Source organism: Salvelinus sp. IW2-2015, linkage group LG31 (genome assembly GCF_002910315.2).
Source record: "Salvelinus sp. IW2-2015 linkage group LG31, ASM291031v2, whole genome shotgun sequence".
NCBI classification, from domain to species: Eukaryota; Metazoa; Chordata; class Actinopteri; order Salmoniformes; family Salmonidae; genus Salvelinus; species Salvelinus sp. IW2-2015.
Window position 1 is genome coordinate 19798818 of NC_036870.1, and position 19855 is coordinate 19818672.

Consider the following 19855-nt stretch of genomic DNA (forward strand, 5'->3'; position numbering starts at 1 on the left):
GGCTTGGTTTTTGTTCTGACATGCACTGCCAACTGTGGGAACTTATATAGACAGGTGTGTGCCTTTCCAAATCATGTCCAATCAATTTAATTTAACACAGGTGGACTCCAAACAAGTTTGAGAATCATCTCAAGGATGATCAATGGAAACAGGATGCACCTGAGCTCAATTTTGAGTCACATAGCAAAGAGTCTGAATACTTATGTCAAGGTATTTCTGTTTTTATTTGTAATACATTTGCAAACATTTATAAAAACCTGTTTTTGCCTTGTCATTATGGGGTATTATTGTGTGTGGATTGATGAGGGGATAAAACATATGTAATACATTTTAGAATAAATATTTTTACAGTGCCTTCAGAAAGTATTCACACCCCTTGACTTTTTCCACATTTTGTTGTGTTACATCCTGAAATTAATATGTATTAAATTGAGATTATTTTGTCACTGGCCTACACACAATACCCCATAATGTCAATGGTATTATGTTTTTTGAAATGTTTACAAATTAATTAAAATGAAAAGCTGAAATGTCTTGAGTCAATAAGTATTCAACCCTTTTGTTATGGCAAACCTAAATAAGTTCAGTAGTAATTGATTAACAAGTCACATAAGTTGAATGGACCATAATAGTTTTTAACATGACTTTGGAATGACTACCTCATCTCTGTACTCCACACAAAATGATCTGTAAGGTCCCTCAGTCGAGCAGTGAATTTCAAACAGATTCAACCACAAAGACTAGGGAGGTTTACCAATGCCTCACAGAGAAGGGCACCTATTGGTAGATGGGTAAAAATAACAAAAGCAGACATTGAATGTCTCATTGAGCATGTTGAAGTTATTAATTACACCCAGTCACTACAAAGATACAGACTCAGTTGTCCCAGAGGAAGGATACCGCTCAGAGATTTCACTATGATGCCAATGGTGACTTTAAAACAGTTACAGAGTTTAATGGCTGTGATAGGAAAAACTGAGGATGGATCAACAACATTGTAGTTACTCCACATTACTAACCTAATTGACAGAGTGAAAAGAAGGAAGCCTCTACAGAAAAGAAAATATTCCAAAACATGCATCCTGTTTGCAAAAAGAACCTGATTCAGCCTGCTTTTCACCAGACACTGGGAGATGAATTCACCTTTCAGCAGGACAATAACCTAAAACACAAGGCCAAATATACACTGTAGTAGCTCACCAAGAAAACGGAATGTTCCTGAGTGGCCGAGTTACAGTTTTGATTTAAATCTACATGAAAATCTGAAAAGGTTTGTATTTCCTTAATTTTTATTTTTGGGATTTGTGTGCATTGTTTTGTATTGTTAGGTATTACTGCATTGTTTTGTATTGTTAGGTATTACTGCATTGTTTTGTATTGTTAGGTATTACTGCATTGTTTTTGTATTGTTAGATATTACTGCATTTTTTTTGTATTGTTAGGTATTACTGCATTGTTTGTATTGTTAGGTATCTGCATTGTTTTGTATGTTAGGTATACTGCATTGTTTTGTATTGTGGTATTACTGCATTGTTTTGTATTGTTAGATATTACTGCTTTTTTTGTATTGTTAGGTATTACTGCATTGTTTTGTATTGTTAGGTATTACTGCATTGTTTTGTATTGTTAGATATTACTGCATTGTTTTGTATTGTTAGGTATTACTGCATGTTTTTGTATTGTTAGGTATTACTGCATTGTTTTGTATTGTTAGGTATTACTGCATTGTTTTGTATTGTTAGGTATTACTGCATTGTTTTGTATTGTTAGGTATTACTGCATTGTTTTGTATTGTTAGGTATTACTGCATTGTTGGAGGTAGGAACATAAGCATTTTGCTGCACCTGCGATAACATTTGCAAAATATGTGTACTCAACCAATCCAGAAAAAAATAATGTTATTACAAATCTATAAAGTTGTTGCAATAACACCTAGTTTTCTCCAAAGGTCATTCATCTACATCTGTTATTATGTTGAGAATAGAACAGAGCAGCAGAATGTGTGTGTGCGCATGCACTTATGACGATCCTTGTGGGTATCGGATTTCCTCAAAAGTCCCCATAAGGATAGTAAAACAAGGGAAATCTCCTTTGTGGGGACATTTCCCAGGTCTCCACAAGGACAAAGACTTTTTAGGGGTTAGGTTTAGGGTTACAATTAGGGGTAGGAGTTAGGGTTAGGGAAAATATGATTTTGAATGGATATCAATTTTAGGTCACCACAAGGATAGTAAAACATATGTTGTGTGAGTGTGTGTGAGTCAAATCAAATTTTATTGGTCACACACATGGTTAGCAGATGTTATTGCAAGTGTAGCAAAATGTTTGTGAATCTAGTTCCGACAGTGCAGTAATATCTAACAAGTAATCTAACAATTCCACAACAACTACCTAATACACACAAATCTAAGTTATAGGATGGAATAAGAATATGTACATATAAATACATGGATGAGCAATGACCGAGCGGCTTAGGCAAGATGCAATAGATGGTTTAAAATACAGTATATACATATCGAATGAGTAAAGTGGCATTAATAAAGTGTCTGTATGTAGGCAACAGCCTCTCTGTTAGTGATGGCTGTTTAACAGTCTGATGGCCTTGAGATAGAAGCTATTTTTCAGTCTCTCGGTCACAGCTTTGATGACCTCACTGAATGGTAGCGGGGTGAACAGGCAGTGGCTCGGGTGGTTGTTTCCTTGATGATTTTTTTGGCCTTCCTGTGACATGGGTGGTGTAGGTGTCCTGGAGGGCAGGTAGTTTGCCCCCGGTGATGTGTTGTGCAAACCACATCACCCTCTGGAGAGCCCTGCGGTGGTGGGCGATGCAGTTGCCGTATCAGGGGGTGATACAGCCTAACAGGATGCTCTCAATTGTGCATCTGTAAACTTTTGTGATGGTTTAAGGTGACAAGCCAAATTTCTTCAGAGGCGCTGTTGCGCCTTCTTCACCACACTGTCTGTGTGGGTGGACCATTTCAGTTTGTCTGTGATGTGTCCCCCGAGGAACTTTAAGTGTGTGTGTGTGTGAGAGTGAGGAGAGCAGAACAAGGAGTGCCCCAGTAAGACCAACCCTTAGATGAGGCTCCTCTGCAATGTTGAGGACTGGAATATTGGGAGTGGAGATGTTGAATGAATTACACTTATTCCTCCCTGCTCTTTCTCTCTACACATACTCACACTGCACCTGCATAAAGCGCCTCTTCAGTGATTACAGTGTTTTGGGCTAGTAGTTTCCCATTTTGTGGTTATTTGCATTGATATGTGGGTGCTCAAGTTTTTATTCGATATGTCGTGTGTGTGTCAATTTAAAAACAGGAATACATCTGGTGTGGTTTATTTGTTGTTGATGTTTTCAGGTTTACGTACTTCTGACGTCAGAGATGATGCGCCCCAAAGCAGAGAGCGAGAGAGAACTGCTGCCTCTATCAGATTCACACACGGAAGCTTTGAATTAGCCGCAGTTATTTTCAGTGCTCAATCTAACTAAGTCTAGTGCCATTGACAAGGCTGAAGACTGATGTTTTTAGAGTACATTGTACAGCCTAGTAGCCTAATCGTCGGTCGTTCTTCGAGGCAGTCTGCATTGAATTACTTATAACGAATGAACGCAGCAGGAAGGTCAGAATTAGCCTACATTGCAACTCACCGCAGCGCGGTAAGTAAACTAAATACCGTAACCGTCCACACACAGGTAGCCTATAGGATCTTTATGTATTTGCTTTTAGTGGCGACCTTATGTTTGTATCGGCCAAACAAGCCCACCAGCCTATACTGTGTAGGCTATTAAAATTATACTGTACCTTTATTTGTGTATCAACACTGCGCTTGCCTACCTCACCAATGCCATTGAAAAGCCATGGCTTCGTTGCGGGTTTCTTTGTCGGTAACAAATAACATTCACCATGTAGCTTTGACAGCCTGTCACATTTTGGATGAGGAAGAAAGGGTTGACACATCCGTTGTCCTGTGTTGACATGAACACTGTGCCATAAAGGTCCAGACCCCTTGGCAGAGTGGCACACTCAGATAGCCTACAGGGAGGCCAGATATTTTGTCCCCAAAATATAGTCACTTATCTCAATTATTTAGTCTTCCAAAAATAGTAGCTAGGGTTCTGCAGTTGTTGTTTGTCAGCTTTGTAATGTCTGGGTTGCTGATTTTTCTTCTGCCATATCCTACTTAAATAATAATAAGAAAAACAATCATTATTAAATATTAGTAATAAATCATTATTTATAATGATATAATGCAGTTATTATACAGTGAACAAAACATATAAACGCAAAATGTGAAGTGTTGGTCCCATGTTTCATGAGCTGAAATAAAAGATCCCAGAAATGTTCAGGACGCACAAAAAGCTTATTTCTCTCAAATGATGTGCACACGTTTGTTTACATCCCTGTTAGTGAGCATTTCTCTGCTGCCAAGATACTCCATCCACCTGACAGGTGTGGCATATCAAGAAGCTGATTAAACAGCATGATCATTACACAGGTGCACCTTGTGCGGGGGACAATAAAAGGCCACTCTAAAATGTGCAGTTTTGTCACACAGCACAATGCCTCAGATGTCTCAAGTTTTGAGGGAGCGTGCAATTGGCATGTTGACTCCAGGGATGTCCACCAGAGCTGTTGCCAGATATTTGAATGTTAATTTCTCTACCATAAGCCGCCTCCAACGTCATTTTAGAGAATTTGGGCAGTACGTCCAACTGTCCTCAGAACCGCAGACCAATGTGTATGGCGTCGTGTGGGCGAGCGGTTTGCGTATGTCAACGTTGTGAACTGAGTGCCCCATGGTGGTGGTGGGGTTATGGTATGAGCATGCAAAAGATACAGACAATGAACACAATAGCATTTTATCGATAGCAATTTGAATGCACAGAGATATCCTGACGAGATCCTGAGGCCCATTTGAATGCCATTCATCTGCCTCCATCACTTCATGTTTTAGCAATATAATGCATGGCCCCATGTTAGAAGGATCTGTACACAATTCCTGGAAGCTGAAGATGTCCCAGTTCTTCCATGGCCTGTATACTCACCAGACATGTCACCCATTAAGCATGTTTGGGATCCTCTGGATCAATTTAATTGACTGATTTCTTTACATGAACTGTAACTCTGTAAAATCTTTGAAATTGTTGCATGTTGCATTTATATTTTTGTTCAGTATATATTTGCTGACATCGTGGAGAGTGGTTGAAGTGTCTATTGGAAATGTAGACCTTGACCCTTCATAGTACAGTGTTTCACAGTTGTGCTGACAGGGTAATCAATATACACTACTGGAACAGTTATAGAACACCCTGCCTGCCCTACTGCTTGCCTGCCTGTCTGGTTGGAATGTGTCCTCACATTGAGGTAGCCTTGCCCTACCCAGGGCAGGGTTAGGGTGCATACCAGTAGTCTGAAATGTCCTTTCTTCCCTTGCCCAGTTGAACTGATCTGATAATGTGAATGCAAAAAGGTGGATACGTGCACACACACGGACACACCTGAATAGTCACCTTTTAGGAATGTTCTTGGGAACAGTTCGGTCATGTCTCTGTGGTTCTTGGCACCAGAGCAGGAATTCCTGTAAGGGGAACATTACGCCTATCTGGAAGAAGTATTGTATAATCAGACAGGTGCGTGCGTGTGTGCATGCGTGTGTGCCTAAACCTTCTCTATGGTGGTTGGAATGGTTCCTATGTGTGTGAAAATTATCAACTCTCTTTCTCCCCTATCTCCCTTTCTCTGTCTTCCCACCCCCCTTCCTCCCTCTCTCCCCCTCAACCCCCACTTTCTCTCGCTCTCACAGGGCTGGAACGCAGACTGCACCATGAGTTCCAGTTCACTAGCAGAAGACTGATCTAAGCCAAATTCATCATACGGTGGTAGAGGTCTCCCGTAGGCACATATCCAGGATCAGTTCACCGTCCCAACTATCCAGACTCTAAAATGCAAAACTGATCTTATATCAGCGTATAGGGCCAACTTCATCCCAATCCCCAGCAGCCATGGCAGGGTTCAAGAGGGGTCACGATGGGAAGATCGCCGGGCTCTACGACCTGGACAAGACGTTGGGACGAGGACACTTTGCCGTGGTCAAACTAGCACGCCACGTCTTCACGGGAGAAAAGGTAGCTTGTCTGTTTGCCTGGTCTTTTCTGTGGGAAGATACTGCAATTCTGGTCCAGAGGGAATACTACTGGTTCTAATTTTTCTACTGGCAGTAAATTGATTGATTAATGTAAAGTAATTGATTGGCTAGCAATCCTGTAATTATTATTCCATATCAAGGTGACACTTAAGTTCAGACTGGACCTTGTAGCCAGAGGCTATATGTCCTAGGAGAAGGATGATGATGATTCTGATGAAGAACATGATAATAATAATAATAATCATTATTTCCACTCCAGGTAGCCGTGAAGGTGATCGATAAGTCCAGACTGGACCCAGTAGCCAGAGCTCACCTGTTCCAGGAGGTCAGGTGTATGAAGCTGGTGCAACACCCCAACGTGGTGCGTCTGTATGAGGTCATCGACACGCAGACCAAGCTCTACCTAATCCTGGAGCTGGGTGATGGAGGGGACATGTACGACTGCATCATGAAGCACGACGGAGGACTCACAGAGGAGGTGTGTGGTGGGTGGGGGAGTGTGTATGTTTGGTGGTGAGGGGAGGGGTGTGTATGTGTGTTTGTGTGCTTGCCTGTTTCTGTGTGTGTGTGTGTGTGTGTGTGTGTGTGTGTGTATATATGTGTGGTGTGTGTTGTATATATATGTGTGTGTGTGTGTGTGTGTGTGTGTGTGTGTGTGTGTGTGTGTGTGTGTGTGTGTGTGTGTGTGTGTGTGTGTGGTGTGTGTGTGTGTGTGTGTGTGTGTGTGTGTGTGTGTGTGTGTGTGTGTGTGTGTGTGTGTGTGTGTAATGAAAAAGGACTACAGCAGCATTGTAAACACCCTACCTATAAAAACATAATATCATGATCATCATCACTAAAGTTGAAGATGTCTTAACTCCTCCCTCCAGGTGGCGAAGCGTTACTTTGCCCAGATCGTCCATGCCATCTCCTACTGCCACCAGCTCCACGTGGTGCACCGTGACCTGAAGCCAGAGAACGTGGTGTTCTTTGAGAAGCAGGGCCTGGTCAAGCTCACTGATTTTGGCTTCAGCAACAAGTTCCAGCCAGGGGAGAACCTGGCCACCTCCTGTGGCTCTCTGGCCTACTCTGCTCCAGAGATACTGCTGGGAGATGAATATGACGCGCCCGCTGTGGGTGAGTGTCTGTTGGGGGAACTGTGTTTGTGTTGGGGGTAGGGGGAGGGAGGGTGTGTGTGTGTGTATAGGAGTGTGTCTGTATTTGTATGTATGAAGGGACTGATTTCAGACTGGCTTGTTGTGATTTATCAACAGTGGCAGGTTGTTATTGCAATCTTTACTTCAGATAGATTTGAGGCATACTGCCTTTTCTGTGTGGTGCTGTGATTTCTCTGTCTTTCTCTCCATCTCTCTCGCTCTCTCTTTCTCGCTCGATTTCTGTCTTTCTTTGCGCGTGTGTGTGTGCGCGCGCGCGTGTTAAACTCTCCAGAATCCAGAATCCAGCATGTGTTCTTCCCAGTGGTAACAGTGCATGCAGTCCTCCATCTGTCCCAGGTGAACTGCTAGATCCTCTAACAGACCAGGCTAATAATGACCCTTACATGCAGTCCTCCATCTGTCCCAGGTGAACTGCTAGATCCTCTAACAGACCAGGCTAATAATGACCCTTACATACAGTCCTCCATCTGTCCCAGGTGAACTGCTAGATCCTCTAACAGACCAGGCTAATAATGACCCTTACATGCAGTTGGCTTTTGGGTCAATTCCATTTCAAAGTCAATACAGTTAGGAAGTATACTGACATTTTTTTCTAATTGAAAACGTGGAATTGGGATTTCTGTTTACTTCCTGTATTGACTGAATTGGTCCCAATAGAATGGACCCCAACCTTGCTTGGCAGACAAACTGGGACACTTTCACAACTATCAGACAACTAATGACAGAGGTGTTGCAGAGGGTAGTGCCTTAGCTGGTTATAGTATGAAGAAATTAATATTAAGATCACTTTATTGGGGTGGCAGGTAGCCTAGTGCAGGTAGCCTAGTGGTTAGAGCATTGGGCCAGTAATCAAAAGGTTGCTGGATCGAATCCCCGAGCTGATAAGGTAAAAATCAGTCGTTCTGCCCCTGAACAAGGCAGTTAACCCACAGTTCCCCGGTAGGCCATCATTGTAAAATAAGAATTTGTTCTTAACTGACTTGCCGAGTTAAATAAAGGTTAAATAAAAAAATGTATTGGTCAACACAAGGTCCAACCTAAATTTTACTTTAGCTTTTAACCCAACCCCTTTGAAAGACACACATGCAGAGGTTGGAACCCAAATGATTTTCCAATCGTTTCGTTCTGAACAGAACCATTATTGTTTTTGTTCCGTTCCGCTGTTCCGACCAGCAAAATAAAGTTCTGAACCGGTCGAACCCAAAAACAAGTAACAATTTATATTGTTCCTTTCTGTTCCTTTTTAAACCTCTGAAATATATATTTTTTACATTTAGCTTGACATGAAATAACTTCACCAATCAGTGCGGATAGAGAAGCTTGCTATGGAGCGGGCAAGCTATTTACATGCATTGTGTAGGGCACGAGATGCGACTGTAACTTTGCGGGTGGGGAGGGAGAGGGTGGAAAAGGAAGCTTGGCTTGAAGCGCTGGGCCTCTTGTTGTTATGACACTTAAGTTCAGACTGGACCTTGTAGCCAGAGGCTATTATCTGAATTAGGCCCACAAAATTATACCTACGGAGGAGCGGCTTCTATGAAGGAACTTTGAATGTCTTTGAACTTCAAAGAGTTTGCATAGATAACGTTGGAACAGAGCTAGCTAACTATGCTTTTTAAAATAACGATTCTGTTCCAGAACAGTATAGATCACTTTCGTTCTAGGATCTGATCCCTGAACCAGTTCCAACCCCTGATCCATATACAGGTTTTTGAGAGGTGCGCCAGACTTTCCCCGTCGGACACAGGATTTAAACTGTCAACCCTCTGGTTGCTCGCACGCCTCTCTAACTTCTAGGCAACTATCCGGTCTATATCTCACTCTGTATCTATTATTTTCTGAATGGAGAAGAGGTAGATAACAACTCCCAAATCAAATATCAATACACAATGAAATTGGTTTCTACACCATAATGTGTTTCTCCTAGCACCTCTGGTGTAGCGACACCTCACAGAGGGACTAAATGATGGAAATAAAATGAAAAAGAAAGAGGGAAAACAAGAGGGGGAGGGGAGAGACTGAAAGGGGAAGAAAGAGAGCGAGAGAGACAAAGGGAATCAGTATTCATCCCCTGCACCCAGAGGCCAAGGCTTCAGACCCAGAAAGAAAGAAAGAAAAAAAGAAGAAAAAAGAGGGAGCATTTCACATTTTTCTGACTGAGTGGAGACGCAGGGACAGTTTCTCTCTTGCTCTCGATTTTATCCTTCTCTTTTGTGCTGAGCAGATTATCCGAGTTGTGTTTGTAGTTGCTGACGCCTCTGGTTATGTGTGTGTGCTGTTGATATCACTCAGCAATGCGGTGATTGCTGAATGCAGCCCATCTGGCAGAGGTTGAGCGATGTCAAAGGAAATGGTAGGGGCACTGATTGTTATGGGGAGAGGGTTGTATCTTAACACCAGGCCTGTAATAGAGGATGCAGAGGGTGTTACATCATAGCTGTCTCACTAATAGCAGTTCTATAGCTAATAAGAGAGACACGGTGACAAGCTCTCTTTAAATATGTATCCAAGAAACTGTCAGCCAGATGGTTTATAAATAAAGTTATCCAGAGGCTGCCAGCCCACGGGTTTATAAATAAAGTTATCCAGGAAGTTGTTTGCCCTATGACAAGGTAATGAGGGACTGGGGGCACGGTTGCTAGAATACCTGGTGACGTGAAAACAGGTGATGGCAATGTTTTGTTGTCCTCTCTTACTGCAGTGTGTGTGTGTGTGTGTAGATAGTTGTTCTGTTAATGGTTGTTCTGAATAAGAGAACTGTTCCATGTACTGTAACATGACGTGTGTTAGAGGCATTGAAGGATGAACATAAACCATAAACCACTTTGTGTGTGTGTGCCTGCATGTGTGTTGGTTCTTATGTGTGCGGGCGTGTATCCATGCATGGGTCCATGCATGAGCGGAACTTCAATGTGTGTGTGTGTGTCTCTGTGTGTGTGTTTGTGGTCAGGCAGATGCCCTAGGCCAGTTTGTGTATTTATGGAAGTGTCCTGGTCAGATGATTCATACTTCTGAGTAGGAGCAGGTTGTTCTTATGTAGGTCAGTGGAAAAAACATACAATACCATGCATCTCTTTCTTAGTCTTTCTGTATTTCTCCCTCAATCTTTTTCCCCTCTTTCTCTGTCTGTCTTTCTTACTCTCACTCGTTCTTTCTCTCTCTGTCTCTCTCTCTGTCTCCCTCTCTCTCTCTCTCTCTCTCTGTCTCTCTTTGTCTCTCTCTGTGTCTCTCTCTCTCTCTCTGTGTCTCTCTCTGTGTCTCTCTCTGTGTCTCTCTCTCTCTGTGTCTCTGTCTCTGTCTCTCTCTGTCTCTGTAGATATCTGGAGTCTGGGGGTGATTCTGTTCATGTTGGTGTGTGGCCATCCACCCTTTCAGGAGGCCAACGACAGTGAGACCCTCACCATGATCATGGACTGTAAATATACAGTAGCATCACACATCTCCTCAGCCTGCAGAGAGTGAGTCACACACATGCACGTACAGACACACTCCATTTGAAAGTACTCTGTAGCTGCTGCATATTTCATGCCCATAGATGTGTGAAGAGCAAGAGTGGAGAGCAGAGGGGATGAGAGGAGAGAGGGAACGTGGAGAGAGAGAGGCATAGTATAAAAAGACAGTATCTCTCCTCTCCTGGTCACGCCTCTGCAGTAGTACCCCAGCCCCAGCCCCAATGCTGTGTTAAGTTGAGTGTATCTCTGATGTTTCCATTAAAACATCAGGCTAATCTATTTTTAACATTGTTCCGCTGCTGCTGTATTGAACCACAGCTCTCTGCAGTGTGTGTGTATGTGTGTGTGTTCAGATGGCTTCTGACTAGGCTAGTCCTCATTATACATATCACACCATCGCCAGGCTAGCCTTGTCAGGGGTAGTCATATTCGAGATGCAAAGCCTCTATTTATTAAAGTAGGACTGACAACTTTTTAGCAACGTGAATTCTTACTCAAATCTGTTCATATATACCCCCACTAAGAATGTCACCTTTTTTTATATTATACTTTCGGATAATCGAGAACTTGAAAATGACCATATCTAAGTGTTCATAAGTTCATGTTTGGGAATGAGTTGTATATATAGTAAGGCATTTGTGAAAATTTGATAGCTAGGTAGCTAGCTGCTGGGAGAATGTCATGTCATTGGAGAGTGGGTGAGTGACCGACTTTTTACCCTCATATTGTTTTTTGGTGGCTACAGCTAGAGATGCAGGTTAGCTAGCAAGAAATGTGAATCGTTTTGATAGCTTGCTATCCTGAACTTGAACGACTGTTATCCACAGTTAGCATATATCTTATTTGTCAATCAAATGTATTTGGCTTGGATCAAATGGGCGGGCAGGCAGGCAAGTTCCCATTCAGTTGTCTGCAAGCTGCAGAAGGATGAGCAGGCTACTATTCCCCATCGTTTATCAGTGCAATTTTGACAGCCAACTAGCTGAAGCAGTTTCAGGGGGTTTATCTAATGTTCCCTCATTAGATTTTAGCTCATCTCACTCTGGCTAGTATTAGTTGTTGATCTTGGTGTTGTTGATGTGCATAGGTAACGGAGGGGGAGAGAACCTCTTTTCATGGTTGTTTGATCGAATAGGACTGTGAAGTTCCCAAATGTAGTAGGACTCCTGTGTTATTTACATAATTGCAGAAATCCATTCAGTTGTATTTTCTGGCTTTTGGTGAATGTGTTCTAATGATCTAAAGTCGCGCTGTTGCTACTGCCTGTAAACACACAGTCCAGTTCAACATGAATGATGACAGGTCCTACTGCCTGTAAACACACAGTCCAGTTCAACATGAATGATGGCAGGTCCTACTGCCTGTAAACACACCGTCCAGTTCAAAGTGAATGATGGCAGGTCCTACTGCCTGTAAACACACAGTCCAGTTCAAAGTGAATGATGGCAGGTCCTACTGCCTGTAACATACACACAGTCCAGTTCAAAGTGAATGATGACAGGTCTACTGCCTGTACACACAGTCCAGTTCAAAGTGAATGATGACAGGTCCTACTGCCTGTAACACACAGTCCAGTTCAAAGTGAATGATGACAGGTCTACTGCTGTAAACACACAGTCCAGTTCAAAGTGAATGATGACAGGTCCTACTGCCTGTAAACACACAGTCCAGTTCAAAGTGATGATGACAAGTCCTACTGCCTGTAAACACACATCCAGTTCAAAGTGAATGATGACAGGTCCTACTGCCTGTAAACACACCGTCCAGTTTCAAAGTGAATGATGACAGGTCTCACTGCCTGTAAACACCCCACTAGGTCCAGTTCAAAGTGAATGATGACAGGTCCTACTGCCTGTAAACACACAGTCCAGTTCAAAGTGAATGATGACAGGTCCTACTGCCTGTAAACACACCGTCCAGTTCAAAGTGAATGATGACAGGTCCTACTGCCTGTAAACACACAGTCCAGTTCAAAGTGAATGATGGCAGGCTAGAGTGCCAAAAGGCTTATTTGCATATAGGCTACTGTAGCTCTGATTGGCTATGGTGCACCGGTCTGCGTAGACTCCGGTCCTGGACAAGACAGATGTTTTTATTAGGTTTTATTTACTGCAGTGTCTATTAATTGTCCAAACGCACGGCCGCTTTCCAATGCTATATTGCTAATGTTAGGCTCCATGTTTTTAGGTTGCTAAATAAATAGCTAGCTACATAAATAGATACACTATCCCAGTGGTGTCAAACTCAATCAGCACACCTATGTACATATGATGCTGTATATAGCATTTTAACATATTAAAACTAATGTTTGTTCAGCTTTTGCTGCTATGCTTGCAGATGTGCATAATATGGTGCGACCCTAATCAAAAAGTATTTAACTCCAAATAACAAAAACGTAGCAATAGGTTGTTGTAACATTTAAACTTAAAACATGTTTTAATTTTTTTTGCACTGCATGGATCACCTGTGCGGTTGAATGCAGCATCGCTGTATGGTGCACTCAGAATGTCTTGTAGTTGAGTAGCCAGCCTAGACTACTGCTCAAATGTTGATGTAATAGACCTACATGTTTGTCCTTTGCATGGTGTTTTGTTGCAGGTTTTGTTATTTGGTTAGTCATTGTCAAGCTTTAAAAACCAAAGCCAGACTGCAATATTTTAGTAGTCTAGCTAGGAATGTGACATGTGTCTGTACACTTTCCCTCCACTGCACGCTGTAAACGGGACACACGAAAGCAGCGCAATTGAAGTTGAATTCACCGATGTAAGCGCTTCAGGCTGTAATTTCATAAAGTAGATGACTCAAATGTTGACTCCTTTATATTCGCTTGTGTTTGACACATGTGCACTAGCCTATTAGCCACGTTATGATTGACTTGTGATCGTTGCCCTGGATATTTTGATTGTATTGACATTCCCAGCCTTAGTTACAGTCGTTCGTTTTTGTTCAAAATATTGAGTCATTGAAACAGTGCATCCCGAATGGGTGGAAGCAGCAAACAATGTACCAGGCCATCTGTGATTTACAACCTGACAATATGTTTTGGACTACCAAGAAATGTATTGGTGAATTATATAATTCATGCATTGAACTGCATCAATCTATTCTGCCAACAATGCCTTACCATATGTCAATTAATTTTTGGTCAAATAGAACCTATCTTTAAAACCTCTTATAAAGTTGGTTTTGAAGCATAAACTGGGAATTTGATATTTTTTTACTGATTTTATGATTGTCTGTTTTGTTTCATATCTGCAAAGTAATTAAAACGCTGCCAGTTCCACTTTAAGCCTTGTATTAAGATTTGATTTAACCTCTATAGTTACTATGGTAACCAAAATGTAATAATGAAATTACCATAATTAATTAACTGTACCTTCATCTCCCTCACTCCTCTCTATCTTTCCATCTCTCCTTCTCTCTCTCTAGTCTGATTGACTGTATGCTGCAGAGAGATCCTAAGAGGCGGGCCACTGTGGAGCTGATCCAGGGCCATGATTGGCTGCAGGGAGTCGACCCCTCCCCTGCCACCAAGCTGACCACACCCCTGGTGTCGTACAGGAGCCTATCAGAGGAGGAGCACGGCAGTATCATCCAACGAATGGCACTAGGCGGCATCGCAGACAGGGACACCGTCACAGAGTAAGACACACGCACACAAACAAAATGAACGTAGTGTAATTCTACGAAGGCCTCTCCTTTCCATTTCTGTTCACACAGTCCTGTCATTAGGTTGTGATGATCATTATTAGTGACTGTCCTGTCATTAGCTTCTGGTAATGATGATTATTAGTGACTGTCCAATATCGCTGTCCTATCGCATCACTATGCCAGCTGGCGTGACGCTAAATTGCTTCCCCACTGTCGTCATCAGCTTATTTATCATTAGCAGCACTCTGAGCGCCTGTTCTGCAGCTGGTGTCGCGTTAAATTGATTCTCCACCCCTGTCTTCTCCGTTGGACTGACAGCAGTCATCGCTGTTTCGGTTCTGATCTGCTTGTCGGATAATGCTTGTGTGTGTGTGAGATTGTTGAGGGTAGCTAGTAGTTATGGTAATCTAGTATATAAAGTATGTTCTGATGTATGTTCTGAACATGTCCTCACTCTCTCTCTCTCTCTCTCTCTCTCTTTCTCTCTCTCTTTCTCTTTCTCTGTCTTTCTCATTCTCTCTCCTGCCCACCCCCCCTCTCTCTCTAGAGCCTTGGAGTCTGACCAGTATAACCACATCACAGCTACATATTTCCTGCTGGCAGAGAGGATACTGAGGGAGAAACAGGAGAGAGAGCAGAACAACCACACATGGTCCAGCCCCAGCCACAAGGCCCAGTTCAGGTACAGTAAATATAAACACACTCACACACAATGCAGAATGTTGTGGGCTGTGTTTCTGTCAGTCTGCACTGCACTCAGCCCARGGGGGGGGGGGGGGGGCTGTCACAGTAAATAAACAAGTAGAGACAGAGAGGGAGGGAGCTGCCACAGTAAATGTTGTTAAAACTCTCTGCTCCCTCTCTCTGCTTAACCCTCTTCAGGCAGTCTTGGCCCACCAGAGTGGACGTGCACCAGGACATGGGGGACGGTTTGGGGGGTACCCTCATCTCCCACCCAGGGGGCCCCCAGTCCCCCGCCCGCAGTGCTGAGAGCCTGGTCCACCACGGACCCAGACCCAAAACATCCCTACTGGACCTCAACCACAGACGGTTGGACAATAACACACAACCCACACACACTCTGACCCTCCAGGCTGATGACACACACACTACACACAAAGCACTCCCTCCTGTCGATTCAACCAGAGAGCACCAGGACAGGGGCCTCCGGCCTCCAGTCAAGCCCCACTCCATCCCCCTCAGGCTGGGCTCCCTGGCCTCCCCCACCCCCTCTAAACCACGGAGCCCCAGCCTCTTCAGCCTAGATGAGGAGGAGGAAGATGAGGAGGAGGAGGACGAGGAGGAGGATTCGTCTCCCTCGGTTCTCCCTTCTCAGGTGGTTCTCCGGCATAACATTGCCTCATCTTCATCCTCTTCCTCCCCTTCCTCTGTCTCTAACCGACTGACTTCTCGTAAGAGTGCACCCGTCCTCAACCAGATACACGAGGAGGAAGGAGAGGATGAGGAAGTAGAGAAGGATAACAAGGAGAAGGAAGGAATGATAGAAGGAAAGAAGTGTGTGTTCAAGCCAGAACAAGCTTTCCTCAGCCTCCACACTGGGATGTTGACGTCGTCAGGTGTGTCGTCCCCAGCAACGGTTACCAAGGTGGCAACAGTTGCCATGGCGTCTCCCACCTCAGAGAGGAGAGATGACAATGACTCTGTGAGCCAGCGGAGACCGGACATGGACACGACAGGACCAAGACAAGGAAGACCTAGCTTTGCCAGTGGTGGGGGAGACAGAGGTTGGAGTGGGGGAGACAGAGGAAGAGAAAGCCCCTCTGCTGATGGCTCAGGTACGGGGGCGGGACTAGGCTCAGCCAAAGCAGCCAGCGGATTGGTGGAGAGCCTGAAGCTGATGAGCCTATGCCTGAGCTCCCAGTTCCACAGCCTGACAGCTGGGGGAGGAGGGGTAAGGGGGGGGAGCTTGGACCACCAGGACCAGCCAGTGTGGAGGATGTGTATGGGGGGCTCTACAGGCAGCCTGGATAAGGTCTCTCTCCTGGGGGGTCCGTCGCCCGGAGGGACCCACCACCTCCAGCACCACCCCCTTGACCACTTCTCTGACCCACAGTTCGAGGCCCCGTCCTCGGGCACACTGAGGCTGGGTGAGCTGGACCTGGCCAGGGAGCATCACCAGAACCTGAAGAACAGAGTGCTACAGATGCCTCTCAGTGATAAGACTATGTCAGTCAATATACACAGGAGCCCCAAAGAGGGTCTGCTCTGTCCCCCTTCACCGCACAGCTGCTGCCAAGTCATATAGACCACATCTATCATCCTTTCCACCCCCCCCCTTCCTGAGATGGAACAACATAATTATAGTTGCACAATGACAATCTTTAGTTCATCCATGTTTTTAGACAATCATATTTCAGTTATTTTAATGCTGACTGAAAATAGGTGGGGACATGACCTTGTGTTGTGAATGAAATGAGAAGTTTAAAAGATAATATCATATTAACCATCAGGGCATCTGCTGTAATTGGTTGAAATGCAGTCTGTTACAACTACATTCTCTTCACAGTTTCTGTTGTTAGTCTTGGACAGACACACACAAACACTCTCCATTCATGACTCTGTAAATATGTGTAAATACAAAGTAGTACTTTAGTAGTACAGTACTTCTATTAGCAGTGCTTCCAGTAGAGCTGTGATGAGTTCTAGTCAGACCCTGACCACTATCAGGGTTGGGCTCAATGCCATTTAAATTCAGTCAATTCAGACAGAATTTTGTCATAAAGAAGATTTGAGGAAAATTGGACTTGGAATTTCCGTTTACTTCCTTATTTGACTGAATTGAAATTGAATTGACCCCAACCGTGACCACTACAATCCCGTAGAGTGTTCCAAGCCAAGACATTAACAGTATCACCCCTGCAAGTGTTGCTCTGTTTGACATATTCTTGTGCGATATCTAACTATCTAAGTATGTAGTTGCCAGTGCATGTGTTCTATTGTACAAGATGACTTCTAGAGTTTAAACATCCACCTGGGGACTGTTCCAGTAAGCAGGATCAATGATTTAGCCAGCTAACTGTCCTAAATATTCTAAAATAACTTCATATTTTCCAGAAATATAGATTTGAAATTAGCATGGTGTAATTGACTTGACAACCAACAACAGTTTAGCTTTCAAAATGAACCAGAAAAATTAAGATATATATATATATATATATATATATGACTGTTTTTACATTTAGCTGGCTAACTTAATGACACTGCTTTCTAGAACACCCTACCTGTACTGCACTATGACACTGTAATGGCCTAAAACTATGTCACTCCGCCTCACACAACAAATTGTACAACAACAACAACCACAACAATATATATTCCAATAGATATGTATTGAGCCTAATGTACTGTACTGTATGTATATGGTAATGTATAAAAATAAACTGTTGTGAATAAGAATGATGTTAATTTTGTTATGTTTCTTTCTTGTTTGTGTAACAGGCGTGAATGTTCTTTGCTTCCTTGCTCACCCTTCCTCAACTAGGAGTAATCTTACGTCCTCTGCCTCGCTAACACACGTCACCGCCCGCTTGACAATGTCTTGGCCAGTTGTGCCACCGAAAAGGTATCGAGGTAGAGACATTTTAAGCTGGAAAGTGAGGTTGTGTTACAATATATCTGTTACATTTGGATGTTTTCTTGTGTTGGGTTGCTGTTTTAATCTTTGCTGACACATGACCAAGCACAGACTGCTACTTACTGCAGGTAACACATATGAAATGTATTGAAAGGCAGAGTGAAAGAGAGAGAATAGAAGAAAGAGAGAAAGATACACCACGTGAAAGTGTGCCTGAATTGGAAGGACAAAATGTGAGTCGGAGCGAAAAGGAGAGAGAAAGAAAGAGAGGGAGAGAGACAGATGGAAAGGAAGAGAGAGAGAGATGGTGGGGGAGAGAGACAGATGGAAAGGAAGAGAGAGAATGGTGGGGGAGAAGACAGATGGAAAGGAAGAGAGAGAGATTGGTGGGGGAGAGAGACAGATGGAAAGGAAGAGAGAGAGATGGTGGGGGAGAGAGACAGATGGAAAGGAAGGAAGAGAGAGAAGATGGTGGGGGAGAGAGACAGATGGAAAGGAAAGAGAAGAGAGATGGTGGGGAGAGAGACAGATGGAAAGGAAGAGAGAGAGATGGTGGGGGAGAGAGACAGATGGAAAGAGAGACAGATGGAAAGAAGAGAGAGATGGTGGGGAGAGAGACAGATGGAAAGGGAAGACAGATGGAAAGGGAGAGAGATGGTGGGGGAGAAGACAGATGAAAGGAAGAGAGAGAGATGGTGGGGAGAGAGACAGATGGAAAGGAAGAGAAGAGAGATGGTGGGGGAGAGAGACAGATGGAAAGAGAGAGAGAGATGGTGGGGGAGAGAGCAGATGGAAAGGGAGAGAGAGATGGTGGGGGAGAGAGAACGAGTGGAAAGAGAGAGAGAATGGTGGGGAGAGAGACAGATGGAAAGGGAGAGAGGGATGGTGGGGGAGAGAGACAGATGGAAAGGGAGAGAGAGTTGGTGGGGGAGAGAGACAGATGGAAAGGGAGAGAGAGATGGTAGGGGAGAGAGACAGATGGAAAGGGAGAGAGAGATGGTGGGGGAAGAGACACAACAGCAGGTTCTTCAGATGTAGGTGTAATGTGTCAGTAGTCTAAAACACTAAGTAAACTGGTATTGTCCACTAGACACCTAGTTACTAAGAGGAGGTAGTCATTCAATATGCAATCTAGTCACAGTGGTGTGTGCGCGTTTAATAATAATTCATAATTTGGTGGGTGCTTCTATTTGTCCTATTGCACACATGTACAAGTGTGTATTATACACATGTGAATTGGAAGTGTGTGTGGTGTGTGTTGTGTGTGTGTTGTGGTGTGTGTGTGTGTGTGTGTGTGTGTGTGTGTGTGTTGTTGTGTGTGTGTGTGTGTGTGTGTGTGTGTGTGTGGTGTGTGGTGTGTGTGTGTGTGTGTGTGTGTGTGTGTGTGTGTGTGTGTGTGTGTGTGTGTGTGTGTGTGTGTGTGTGTGTGTGTGATCACAATTAACAGGTGTAATCATTAGGCCCTGTCACTGAAAGTGAGGAAGCAATGCTTTCACAGCAGAGAAAGTGAAAGGAAGAGAGAGATCAAAAGAAAGACTGCTTCATGACATGGCTTTTAGAAAATCACTATATAAATCCTCGGTATTATTATTCTCTTATTCTCCAGTCTCTTTTTGTTTCTTTGGCCAACTCTTTTGTCATTGTCATGTTGCTAAACAGAAACACACTAACATTGTGCTTGGATGTCTGCCCATATCTATAGAGCTAGCTAGTTATCTGTCCACTGACTGGGACTTTGGACCCAGGGTCTGTACAGAGCACACCATTCGAATTGTTCCATAATGACAGACTGTTATATAGCAGTAATGACTCTTGACACACTGAACCTGTGAACATACACTCTCTTCTACAAT

The 19855-nt window shown here is 43.6% G+C and overlaps 1 protein-coding gene across 1 annotated transcript; it reads left to right on the plus strand.

Moving 5' to 3' along the window:
• The first annotated feature begins 3393 nt into the window (after positions 1-3393).
• On the plus strand, positions 3394-17827 carry LOC111955966 (SNF-related serine/threonine-protein kinase). Its single transcript, XM_023976358.2, has 8 exons — positions 3394-3658; positions 5806-6127; positions 6407-6625; positions 7017-7263; positions 10621-10762; positions 14186-14398; positions 14955-15089; positions 15290-17827. Exons 2-8 carry the CDS (start codon positions 6005-6007, stop codon positions 16671-16673), a joined length of 2463 nt encoding a protein of 820 aa, XP_023832126.1. The 5' UTR covers positions 3394-3658; positions 5806-6004; the 3' UTR covers positions 16674-17827.
• The last annotated feature ends 2028 nt before the right edge of the window (positions 17828-19855 follow it).